At 39.2% G+C, this 13,000-nt stretch overlaps 1 protein-coding gene across 9 annotated transcripts in view; it reads left to right on the top strand.

The window, feature by feature from the left end:
• Nucleotides 1-13,000, top strand: part of scel (sciellin) — a 76,681-nt gene that overhangs the window by 34,354 nt on the left and 29,327 nt on the right. For all 9 annotated transcript variants that reach the window (XM_043691424.2, XM_043691426.2, XM_043691422.2 and 6 more), the window contains 4 exons: nucleotides 6,830-6,865; nucleotides 8,393-8,440; nucleotides 8,908-8,967; nucleotides 11,112-11,201. In XM_043691424.2, coding sequence (XP_043547359.1) covers nucleotides 6,830-6,865; nucleotides 8,393-8,440; nucleotides 8,908-8,967; nucleotides 11,112-11,201 — 234 coding nt within the window. The remainder of the gene's footprint in view (nucleotides 1-6,829; nucleotides 6,866-8,392; nucleotides 8,441-8,907; nucleotides 8,968-11,111; nucleotides 11,202-13,000) is intronic.

The following is a 13,000-nucleotide window of genomic DNA, read 5'->3' on the forward strand; positions in this document are numbered from 1 at the left end:
GATTGTAGTCTTATGGGAAGGCAATGGCCTGGTGGTATTATCACTGGACTATCAATCCAGAATCCTAGGTAATATTCTGGAGACACAAGTTTGAATCTTGCCATGGCAAGTGGTGAAATTTGAATAAAAGTCTGGAATTAAGAGTCTAATAATGACCATGAATCCATTGTTGATTGTTGGAAAAACCCAACAATCTGGTTCACTAATGTCCTTCAGGGAAGGAAATGACCATCCTTACCTGGTCTGGCCTACATGTGATTCCAGACCCATAGCAATGTGGTTGACCCTTCCCCGCTCTCTGGGCAATGAGGCATGGGCAATAACTGCTGGCCTGATCAGTGATGCCCTCATCCAGTGAATGAACTTTTTAAAAATGTAAATTTATTCAACGTGCTGTACAAAATACATTTATAATGAGACATTTTTATGTAAAAATGTCTCCTAATTTCAATGAATTATTTGAGATAACAGTTTTATGCTGGATGCTTTGTATTAATCAAGCATCCGCTTTAAATTTGCCATGTGTGTTGTGGACACCATGTTATTTAACTAATTGTGATATGACCAAGCTCAGAAAATAGGCTTATTAAATCCTTGCATCAGACTGAGTAGCATGTGAATAAGTTGTGAGATCTATTATTGTGGTCTTCTTACTTGAGGAGGGACAAACTTGAATTGGAAACAATTTAGAGAGTGTTTCCTACGCCAATTTTCTAGGATAAAGGTGCTGGCTGATGAGTAAAGGTTGAGCAAGTTGGTCCTCCATTCTTTATGGTTTTGAAGAATGTGAAGTGATCTTATGGAAACATACGATTTTGAAGGGCCTGGCGGGCTACATGCTGAGAGAGTACTTCCACTCTCACAATGGAATTTAAACTAAGGGCTACTGTTTAATAATGAGGTCTCCCATTTAAGACACAGATAGAGTCATAGAGTCATAGAGATGTACAGCACGGAAACAGACCCTTCGGTCCAACCCATCCATGCTGAGCAGATATCCTAATCCCACTTGCCAGCACCCGGCCCATATCCCTCAAAACCCTTCCTATTCATATACCCATCCAAAAGCTTTTTAAATGTTGCAATTGTACTAGCCTCCACCACTTCCTCTGACAGCTCATTCCATACACATACCACCCTCTGCGTGAAAAAGTTATCCCTTAGGTCTCTTTTATATCTTTCCCCTCTCACCCTAAACCTATGCCCTCTAGTTCTGGACTCCCCCGCCCCAGGGAAAAGACTTTGTCTATTTATCCTATCCATGCCCCACATAATTTTGTAAACCTCTATAAGGCCACCCCTCAGCCTCTGACGCTGCAGGGAAAACAGCCCCAGCCTATTCAGCCTCTGCCCGTAGCTCAAATCCCCCAACCCTGGCAACATCCTTGTAAATCTTTTCTGAACCCTTTCAAGTTTCACAACATCCTTCCAGTAGAATTGCACGCAATATTCCAACAGTGGCCTAACCAATATCCTGTATAGCCACAACATGACCTCCCAACTCCTGTAGTCCATGCTCTGACATTGAGGAGGAACATCTTTGTAGAATCCTTAATCTTTGGAATTCTCTTCCTTAGAGAGGAGTAGAGTCTGGGGTAGTTGAATATATTTCATAGTTTCGTAGTAATGGAAGCAGTAGGCCATTTGGCCTGTCAAGCCTGCTCTGCCATTCATTAAGACCATGGCTGATCGATCCATCGTCACAGTTCCTTCTACTTGCATTATCCCTATAACCCTTAATTCCCATACCATGCAAAAATTTGAGGCTAAGTTAGGCAGATTTTTGATCCACAATAGAATTGCTGGTTTTAGAGGCCGGGAAGAAAGGAATACTTAAGGCTACAATTTGGATTACTAGTACAGTGATAATACTACTAGGCCATTGCCTCCCTATAAGACTTCAATTAAATCAATCATTATCCTGTTAAATGTTAAGTAAGAGCCAAATAGCCATTCATACTCCTCTTTTTTTTATATAATGTTATGACTTTACTCAATCAATTTTTAAAAAGTTACTCATGGCTTTCTATTCTTTTGATATTTAACTTAACTTGAGTTGAACTACTAACATCACATTGGTCAAAAAGGCTGCCCACCTTTCTACCATTGACAGCCCAACTCATGATTCTGTCATCTCCAGGTTCAATTATGCCATTACTTTCCTAGCGATCTTCACTCCACCCATAATCTTTAGCTCAACTAAGATTCCACTGCCCATATCAAAGACCGGTCACACCGACCCATGATTTTTGAACCCATGAGGATTAATTCCCCTCATGAGAGAGCCTAGGACCAGAGCGATTAGTCTCAGAATAAAAGGGAAACAATTTAAGACTGAGATCAGGAGAAATTTCTTCTCTTCAAGGGTTGTGAGTGTTTGGAACTCCTTGCCAAAGAGACCTGTAGGGGTATAGTCCTTGTGTATATTTAAGGCTGAAATAGATTGATTCCCCTTCTGATCAAGAATCTAAAGTTATGGGGAAAGGCAGGAAAGTGGACGTGAGGAATATTTCAATCAGCCATGATGCTATTGAATGGCAGAACAGGCTTGAGGGGCTGAACGGCTTACTTTCTTTTCATCTTATGGACTGCCAATAGCTAGAATTTAAAATTTCAGTCCTGTATTTGAATCAGTCTATGGTCCAGCCCCTTCTTTCTTTCTAATTTCCTCCAGTCACACAATCCCTCTTAAGGAGAGGCAACAGCCTGGAGATATTATCACTGCACTGTTAATCCAGAGGCTCAAGTAATGATCTGGGGGCCCAGGTTCAAATCCCACCACAGCAGATGCTGGAAATTGAATTTGATCAGAAGAAATCTGGAAATCAGAGTCTAATGATGACCATGAAACCATTGCCGATTGTCAGAAAAACCTATCTGTTTCATTAGTATCCTTTAGAGAAGGAAACTGCCATCCATACCTGGTCTGGCCTACATGTAACTCCAGACCGACATGGTTGACTCTTAACTGCCCTCTGGGTGACTAGGGAAGGGCAATAAATGCATAGCCAGTGATGCCCTAATCCTGTGAATGAATTAAAATAACTTAATTCTTCTTCTAGTTACTTACGCATCCTGCCTTTATCTTTCCCACTGTTAGTGGACATATCTTTTGTCAGCTATGTTCCATACATTACTATTGCCTCAATAAGCTGCTATTTCCTTTAATACAATTCCCACAAAATCTCATGCATTTTCCATTTTTCTCCTGTTGGTGTCCATATTCCTTCAACACTGTCAATACCTTGGGGGCAATGTAAGAGAAATTTGAAAGCAATAAGTCTCCATCCACATAGCACGGGCTTACAAAAGATAGAAATTATGGTGAATATTAAATAAATAGATTGCTTTAAGCTTTTTAAGATGAAAGTGAGGCACAGAATAGATTACAACTGTGCTTGAATCATATTTACTTTTATAACTCAATGATGTGAGAACACTAGAAACCAATATTAACCTCATGACATAATTTGGCTGGTGCCACTCAAGAAGTTTATTTCCTTGGTACTCCTGGAGTGGTTCTTAGATTCTCTCTAAGTCTGGTTTTATGTTTCTTTAATATAGCTGTCAATGTATTTAAAATTAATGGATATATAAAGGTGTTATAATAGCACAAGGAATTTAATGGAAATGTATTATGAAGCTGGGTAAAATTAAGAAATTGACCTCTTAGTTTTCTGATATAACTTGGCCATCAAGTCAGTTTACCGTGTACCACCACATATTATTGTCTCAATTCAGTTTCTGGACCTTTGACCTTTGCTGTTATTTTTAGAAGCTTTGACCACTGAATTAACTAACAATAAAACCTGCTGAGTGTAACTTTGACTTGGAGATATAATGTACAGCAAACGATATTGGATCAGTTGTCCATTTTACATCTCTCCTAATTTTATTATCCTAAAATTATCGGTGAGTTAATCCATTGAACAAACTTAATTAATTATTAGCTCCTGGTGTAATTAATTCTGAACAATTGTTGTGTAAAAACTCTCAAACCACTAAGTCCTTGGACCCTAGTATGATAAACAATGAGGGAGTGCCAAGTTTGGAGATTAATTAAAAAACTTCAAAAGCCTCTTGTAGAACGTAATTGAAATTGGATGCATGAAAATTCATTAAATCATAATTCTTTATTATTACTTGCTTAACCATTGTGACCCACTGTTATCATCAAGACTAATCTGTTTTTTTTTCTAAAAAGCTATTGCCTGCAAACAAAGTGGTATATGGCATTTTCCACTTGTTAAAGTAAGCAGCTAAAAGTCATACTGTAATTTAAATGGAGTTCAGGTACTCATGCTATAACAATGAAGCTACTTCCCCTTTGGGGTGCATAATATATAGCAAGTTAAAAAGCTCATGCATGAATTTATTACCACAGGCATCAACTGTGGTTAGGCTTTGCAAACATTTCTCTGAGCTACCTTTTGGTAAATCATTTGCACAATTGCTAATGTTGTATGTGAGACTAAACTAAGTCTGCACCTCATCATGAGATGGGTTTGTTGCCGTTATCTTCCTTAAGGGTAGGACTCTGCAGGGCCTGGATGGTCAAATTTGTTTGAAGAAATACACTTACTGCTGTAATAGAAGAGGCTCTTAAACTGAAGAAGATAGAGTTTATTGTATTTTAGCAATTGATTACATATTACATTAATGCAGTAAATGTTACTTCAGAGACTGAAGAGAACTTGGATTTTACGTTTTACTCCTTCAAAGCCCTAAACCGCTCTGCTAACAAATCCATACAACATCATCATTGTGGGTGGTGCTTAAGACACTCCATCGTACTAACCCTTTCAGGCCCTTATATCCCCTCTACATTTTGAGAAGAATCTTGAAGGATTAAGCAATAGATAATAATTTTGGGTGAGTTCTAAAGAATGGAGTCTTTGTCACTGAAGAATTTAACTTTCTTAACGAAAGGAGCAAGGTGTTCTGACACAGTGAATGGTGGCCCAGCTTCCAAGAGAGAACTTCTGGGTTCAAGTCTCAACCGAGGCGTTGATGGTCATGGAAGGTATTTTCATTAGTCAGCCAAACCAGTTGAATATTTGCAAATCCTTCCATTGTTGCAGACCAAATAATTCAACAGGTAATTCAGGTTTGGAGGAACACCTCTGTAGAAGTAAAACTTTACATTTTGTGAATATTTTTGGAATCAGATATGGTATTATGGCAGATAAAGTTAAAATCAAAACAGTAATTTATACAAATTTGTTTGGTGAGTGAAATAAAACCTTGTAACTGGTTTAATTTAAATAAAGTAAGGTGTGTTTTTTAAAAGATGTCACATTCATACACACTCAGAACTCACAATTGCCAGTCTTCTTAAAGATTACACCAGTAAAACATTTACATTATGTAGCATCTTCCCACTTCTTTGTCTATACTGCTCCTGCCAGGAATAATAGTATGGCGTTTTCATAATTTAACCTGACAGTTTATTTTCACATCGAACCTGTATTAGATTGGCAATTGAATTTAAGGATTTCAAATTACATTAATTGCGTTAAATTAGTTCATATATTTCTAATTCTTTATCTAGGTTAATTTTAATCCCTGAAGTCTGAAAATAACACATTGATATCAGAATCTCATTGATTAGGGTTGTATTAGGTTAGATTCCCTACAGTGTGGAAACAGGCCCTTCAGCCCAACAAGTCCACACCGACCCTCCGGACAGTCACCCACCCAGACCCATTTCGCTCTGATTAATGCACCTAACACTATGGGCAATTTAGAATGGCCAATTCACCTGGCCTGCACATCTTTGCATTGTGGGAGGAAACCAGAGCACCCGAAGGAAACCCACACGGACACAGGGAGAATGTGCAAACTCCACCCAGACAGTCGCCCAATTGAACCTGGGTGCCTGGTGCTGTGAGGTAGCAGTACTAACCATTGAGCCACCGTGCCGCCCCTCCACTGAGCCACCCTGCCGCCCCTCCACTGAGCCACCGTGCTGCCCCTCCACTGAGCCACCGTGCTGCCCCTCCACTGAGCCACCGTGCCGCCCCTCCACTGAGCCACCCTGCCGCCCCGCATTGTAAAGATCTTTACACCTAGATTCCATTTCGAGTGTTACCCTCCGCAGTGTCAAGAGAAAATAATTTGTGATTTAATGTTATTACATAGAAAAATAGAAGGAGCATGCTGCTTGGCTCTTCAAACTTGCTCTGCCATGCATGCCTGATCAACCAACTCAGCGCCTAGTTCCTGCATTCTTCCCATACTCTTTAATCCCTTTTGCCCTGAGAATGAAGTAACTAACTACTGAGTACATTTTCAAACAAGTTTTCTTTTGTATAGCATCAGTAAATTAAATTGTTTGGTCTTCAGATTTTATTATGATTTGGAACATTTCTCAATTATTTTGTTGGAATGGCTTACCAACCAGCCTTATGCAGGCTTTCCAATTTATTGCTATCCTCTCGGTTTAACATCTCTGATGAGATTAAGAGTTTTACTCAAACAGTTATTGAATATGAGAATTTTCAATATGAATAAAACATTCAAATATAAGACCAGCTCTGAAATGACACTGAGTGTAGCCCTTAGATTATCCACTGACCTTCACTATGCCTTGTATCATAAATCATTTACTGCATCATATGAGCAAGATTCTGAGCTGAGCAGTTGATGAAATGGGCTCAAATGATTTGGGGCTATCATCAGTTACACTTTTAATAACAATAGGTAATGATTCTGCAACTAACACTTTAAGTTTATCATCTAAATGGTGCTTTTCATATTGAAATCAATGAAATTGTTCTGAAGACATTACTGGACAGTGTTTATTTTTTCTTTTTTGTGCTAATTGCAGGACCCCTTCATACAAAACAGAGGAATTGCCAAAGATGTGAGTGTTTTTTCTTGTTATTTCACAACACATAAGTTAAAATGTGTTAGGCTGGGTTTTGCAGCGATAAGGATTTGGGCGTGGGTGGGCAAGTTGGCTTTCCCTAGGGCTATTTAATGACTAGTGGGCTGTTAATTGGTTTGAGGCAGTTCGTCCTCCATCATGTGGGAAAAGGTCCCACCTCTGTAAGCAGCCTGCCAAGTCAAGTGACCTTTGGTTTTATGGTCCCTATAGTGCCACTGGGAGCAGTGATGAATGTGATAGATTTCAAATTCAAAGTGAAGTGAGGGGCACAAGGAAGGCAACAAACCATGGTGGGAAGATATTAGAGTGGGCCTCTGATGAGGAGGGGGTACTGTAAAAACATGCACCCACCTACTTGACTGGCCATCTATTGGCAATTTTTAAAAATGATTTTGAATCTGCTTCCCCTATTTCCCATTATTTTCTGTGCCTCCTATAATGTAAAGGCTTAATGTTAAACATGTCAGTAGAGTATCTACATTGTCAGTCAAAAAGTGTGGTGTTGGAAAAGCACAGCAGCTCAGGTAGCATCCAATGAACAAGAGAGTCAACTCTCTTGCTCCTCCAATGCTGCCTGACCTGCTGTGCTTTTCCGTCACCACACTTCTCGACTCTGACTCTCCAGCTTCTGCAGTCCTCACTTTCTCTTTCCTACATTATCAGTGAGGTAGGGTCACATTTCAACAGAGTCTGCTGATAAATGGTTGTATGTGAAGCCTCATGCTAAGCCAAGTTCTGCATATGGTCAAAACACAATAAAAAGTAAAGGAATAAAGGCAGAGTTTACCAACATCTCAAACTCTCCAGTCTCTATCAATGGTAGCTATTGACGCAACAAAATAATGATTACTGATGAAAGGCTCCTGCCCAAAACATCAATTTTCCTGCTCCTCAGATGCTGCCTGACCTGCTGTGTTTTTCCAGCAATCTTGGCACAAAATTAAGACCCACAATAATGATGCAGACTTCCTGGTTCAATATCATGGACAAACCTACATATTCAGCATAAAATACTTTCACTCAGTTTTTAATTTATACATCAAATGCTGTACAATAATATTCTGTACAATAATATATTTTCCAATTAATGATAAGTACAAAAGTAGCCATTCAGCCTCTTGGGCCTGTTCTGCCAGATAACTAGGCTGTGACTAATATCATTATTGCAAACCATTACTGACCAATATATAATATTACCCAACAAAAATCTATTATCTGATTGGTGGAAGATTCTATTGAGCCACCATCCTCAATCATTTGGGTGATACCACTCCAAGTTTCTACTACACTTTGTGAAGAAGTGCTTCAGATTCACTCTTGGATAGGTTGTCTCTAATCTTAACACTATTCCTACCTAGTTCCACATAAAGAAGTGTTCTCCAATTATTTTTTTACTCTGCCATTGTTTACTCATCTTTGAGCTTTTTCAAGTACGTTTGAAAATTGAATTAAAACTTGAAAATGCAAAAATGTTTTTCTCTAATTTCAATTTTGTCTTTGAAGGACAATAATTACATCTGACACAAAAACTGAAAGTCCAACCAGCAAGGGGTAAGGCCACAACTTTAAAGTTTTACGGCATCTTTCATTCAGCTGAGGTTGTGAACAGCTTTAATTCTATTTATAATTATTCATAGTGAGACAGTTTCTATTGCAAGCCATTATTGACCAATATAATATTACCCAACAAAAATCTATTATCTGATTGGTGGAAGATTCTATTGAGCCAGCATCCTCAATCATTTGGGTGATAATCACCCAATTCTAGTACCTATGCAAAAATTATAGCGCTTAAGTTTGATATGGTAATCTTTGATTTTAGCTTGCATACCTTAAAAAATAATCAAGTCAGGATGGACCAATGAAGAATTGAACACTGTACAATGTCCATTCGAAGTTGTGGAAGTAATTGTTTCCATGGTCAGAGATTCAGAAAGTTCAACTTCAAGGATTATCCTACAATTCGAAAATGTTTTATGCAATGTTTCAAAGATAGCTTTGTTTTTCTTCTTTCTTAGCCAACTGAGCAGGCCCAGTCCTGATGGTCAAGTAACAACACAGGAAAAATCACCTACAAAGTAAGCATCAGGATCTAGTTGTTTTATAATTTATTTCACAAAACTTTAAATATTTTCAAAATGTATTTATTTTGTGTTTTGACCCTCAAATGTGTACACAAAGCTGTAGGGCATTCTGGGTAAATACATATATTGAATTGCAGGAGCAGTTCAATATATGTATTTGGTTTTCATTGCTCGAGTTGCAAGTGTCTTTGCATTGCTGTTTCTATAATTAATAGCCCCTTAGAGCATGGGTAATATCACAAACCCATATCTTATCTTCACGTTACCGAAAATCAACACAGGCTTTGTTTACTTTACAACTGTCAACTTGTAACATTTATAATTCAAAACTATTATAGTTGTGGCCCAAACATTTTTATCGGACGTCTGGACAAAATGATTTTCTGGGACCAGAAACATTGAGACATTTTGTTTTTGTGGCAGCACAGCAGTATATACCTCAAAGCCTTGTTGCTACAGAAGTCCAAGTCCATGCTCATCTTTCCAAAGAACTGATATATAAAAGAAAAGTTCTGGGAATTTTGATTTAGAATTAATTGGTAGAACTACTAAGAGGAACACTTCCCAAATCAATCAGCCCATCAATCATAGACAGGAGAGACCAATAAGGGAAAATGACAGTTCATGAAAAAGGAGACATATTGACAAAGTTTTCATCTTGCACTCATCAGGACATCAGGTCAAATGCAAGAATGCCAAATTTCAAATGACTACAACAATTTATATTACAGGACAGCAGATTTGGCAATTCAAAGTTATTAGCAAAGGCATTGCCATAGATGAAGAAAGATGAAACAATAGGCACTTTAGGTTCCCTTTTCTTCAATGGTTAAATTGTTGTGATCAATTGAGGTTGAGTACTCAGTAAGATAAATGCAAGATAAATGCAAAATTTGGATTTGAGTGTTAAAGTGCCAGAGCTTAGATGTTAAATGTTACCCACAGACAACAATTTAGCAATTCCTGATTATATTATTTCATAGTCATTGCTCATTTTCTTTAAGATCTTTTTATTTCATAAATAATTTCTCCAGTAAAGAGAACTAATGGTGTGCCACAAGGATCATTGCTGGGTCCACTGCATTTTTGTCATTTTTAAAAATAATTTGAATATGAACATAGGAGGTATAGTTAGTAAGTTTGCAGATGACACCAAAATTGGAGGTGTAGTGTACAGCAATGAAGGTTACCTCAGATTAAAACAGGATCTTGATCAGATGGGCCAAGGAGTGGCAGGTGGAGTTTAATTTAGAGAAATGCAAGGCGCTGCATTTTGGGAAGGCAAATCAGGGCAGGACTTATACACTTAATGGTAAGGTTCAGGGAAGTGTTGCTGAACAAAGAGACCTTGGAGTGCAGGTTCTTAGTTCCTTGAAAGTAGAGTCGCAGGTAGATAGGTTAGTGAAAAAGGCGTTTGATATGCTTTCCTTTACTAGTCAGAGCATTGAGTTTAGGAGTTGGGAGGTCATGTTGCAGCTGTACAGGACATTGGCTGGGCCACTTTTAGAATATTGTGTGCAATTCTGGTCTCCTTCCTTTCAGGAGGATGTTGTGAAACTTGAAAGCATTCAGAAAAGATTTACAAAGATGTTGCCAGAGTTGGAGGGTTTGAGCTATAAGGAGAGGCTGAATGGCCTGAGGCTGTTTTCCCTGGAGTGTCAAAGGTTGATGGGTGACCTTATAGAGGTTTATAAAATCATGAGGGACATGGATAGGATAAATAGACAAGGTCTTTTCCCTGGGGTCAGGAAGTCCAGAACTGGAGGGCATAGGTTTAGGGTGAGAAGGGAAAGATATAAAAGGGACCTAAGGGGCAAAGTTTTCACACAGTGGGAGGCATGTGTATGGAATGAGCTGCCAGAGGAAGTGGTGGAGGTTTGTACAATTGCAGCATTAAAAAGGCATCTGGATGGGTATATGAGTAGGGAAGGTTTAGAGGAATATGGGCCAAGTGGTGGCAAATGGGACTAGATTCGGTTTGAATATCTGATCAGCACGGACGAGTTGGACTGAAGGGTTTGTTTCCTTGCTGTATGTCTCTATGACTCTATGACATAACTTTGAACATTATTAAGTTGTATCATTAATTCTGACCTATCACATGTAGAAACTGACATCCAGATTCTCTTAATTGGCAGGCCAATTTTGAAATGGGGTAGCCAGAAAGAAGAAACTCCTAGAAGTAGCTACACTCCAAAGAGTTCAACACTGGAACGAAATACTTCAAAGTGAGAAAATTGGAAACTTTAATTCTGCCTTTTAAAGAGAATTTATTTTATGCCATTTCACTGATTTTTCATACTGCATGGTTATTGAAACAGAGTTTAGTGTTCTAATAATAGAAAATAAATGGGTGTGTGTCTGTGTGTGTATTTAAACATTTCCTCTCTCCACACTGCTGTGGTAATGTCATGCAGGGTACTGGGTGGAGCTGCATGTGTTCCTGTCCTTTTATTTTTCTTTGCCATAGATTTCAGAGTGTGACACTTGATCTGTGATTGTTTGTAAGTGCAGTTTGTGGTCAAGGCCCACACCTGCAATGTCAACTGGCCAAATTACCATTACAGTCGGAACTGCTGTAACGCGTGTTTCTTCAACGTGAATTGGCTTTAACGCGATTGAAGAATTTAGACCGTAATTTGTAGAACACAAACTTTCCTTATCTGTATTGGCTATAACGCAATTCTGGCCCCCTCGGTTTAAATGGCATGTCTATGTGTGATTTTCTTATAACATTACATCGCATGAGAATGGAACTATCATATTATAGCAGAACGACATGTGCTATGATCACAAGACAGCAATATAGTTATGATTTTAGAAGAGAAACCTTCCCCCTTTCTTCACTGAGATCAATTATTCTGACCAATGCTCTTGTATGATTAAACTCCTTATTTAAAGAACTCAAGGTTTACAAGGATGTGTTAGGGTTGGAGGATTTGGTCTATAGGGAGAGGCTGAATAGGCTGGGGCTGTTTTCCCTTGAGCATTGGAGCCTAAGGGGTGATCTTATAGAGGCTTATAAAATCATGAGGGGCATGGATAGGATAAATAGGCAAGGTCTTTTCCCTGGGGTGGGGGAGTCCAGAACTAGAGGGCATAGGTTTAGGGTGAGAGGGGTAAAATTTAAAAGGGACCTAAAGAACAACATTTTTACACAGAGGGTGGTGCTTGTATGGAATGAGCTGCCAGAGGAAGTGGTGGAGGCTGGTGCAACTATAACATTTAACATGCATCTGGATGGTTACATGAATAGGAAGGGTTTAGAGGGATATGGGCCAAATGCTGGGAAACGGGACTAGATTAAGTTAGGATATTTGGTCAGCACGGATGAGTTGGACTGAAGGATCTGTTTCCGTGCTGTATATCTCTATAACTCTATGCATCTAAGAGGCTAAATGTTCGCATCCTGCTTAGCTCAGGAATAGGGAGGCCCTGAAAATGACAAAGCCAGTTGACATGCCAAGTTCCCACCCTGCTCCCCATGTGGGGCAATTTATTGAGTGCCGGTATTGTGCCAGGATGGCTGTCTGCACTGTAGGAAAGGTGGGAGGTTGGGCTCACTCAGAACCTTGTTGAGCAAGCTTTTGGATGCAGAAGGGTGTGGGGATTTGTTTTCAGGTTAATTTCCTGAAGGTGACACCCTGTGACAGACTAGAGGTGTGCGCTCAGGAGCGCAGGCCTACTGGTCTGTTTTGTTTGCTAAAGTGTGGATAACAGTTATAAAGGGTGAAGGACTAACCCTTCCTCATGTCCTGCCCCCAACAATAGTGGCGTAGCTGCTTCTTGTTGAGCTGCCCTTTCACTTATTTGTCATGAGATCAGTTGCTTCTCTGAAGCTTCAAGGACTTTAATCATCCTTTGGCCTCAATGGCATTTCCAAAAACCCCGATCTAACAGGAAAGCCATTTTCATGCCAATTACGAACTCACTCATGTGAAAATTTTGACTTTAATCTGTTACCTACATGAGGAGGGTTGGGAACACACAGACATTCCTGACTCACATTCAGCACATCAGGTCAACT

The sequence above is a fragment of the Chiloscyllium plagiosum genome, unplaced genomic scaffold, assembly GCF_037043375.1.
Source record: "Chiloscyllium plagiosum isolate Xiang-an unplaced genomic scaffold, Cpla_swu_hap1 HiC_scaffold_6, whole genome shotgun sequence".
Lineage (NCBI taxonomy): Eukaryota > Metazoa > Chordata > Chondrichthyes > Orectolobiformes > Hemiscylliidae > Chiloscyllium > Chiloscyllium plagiosum.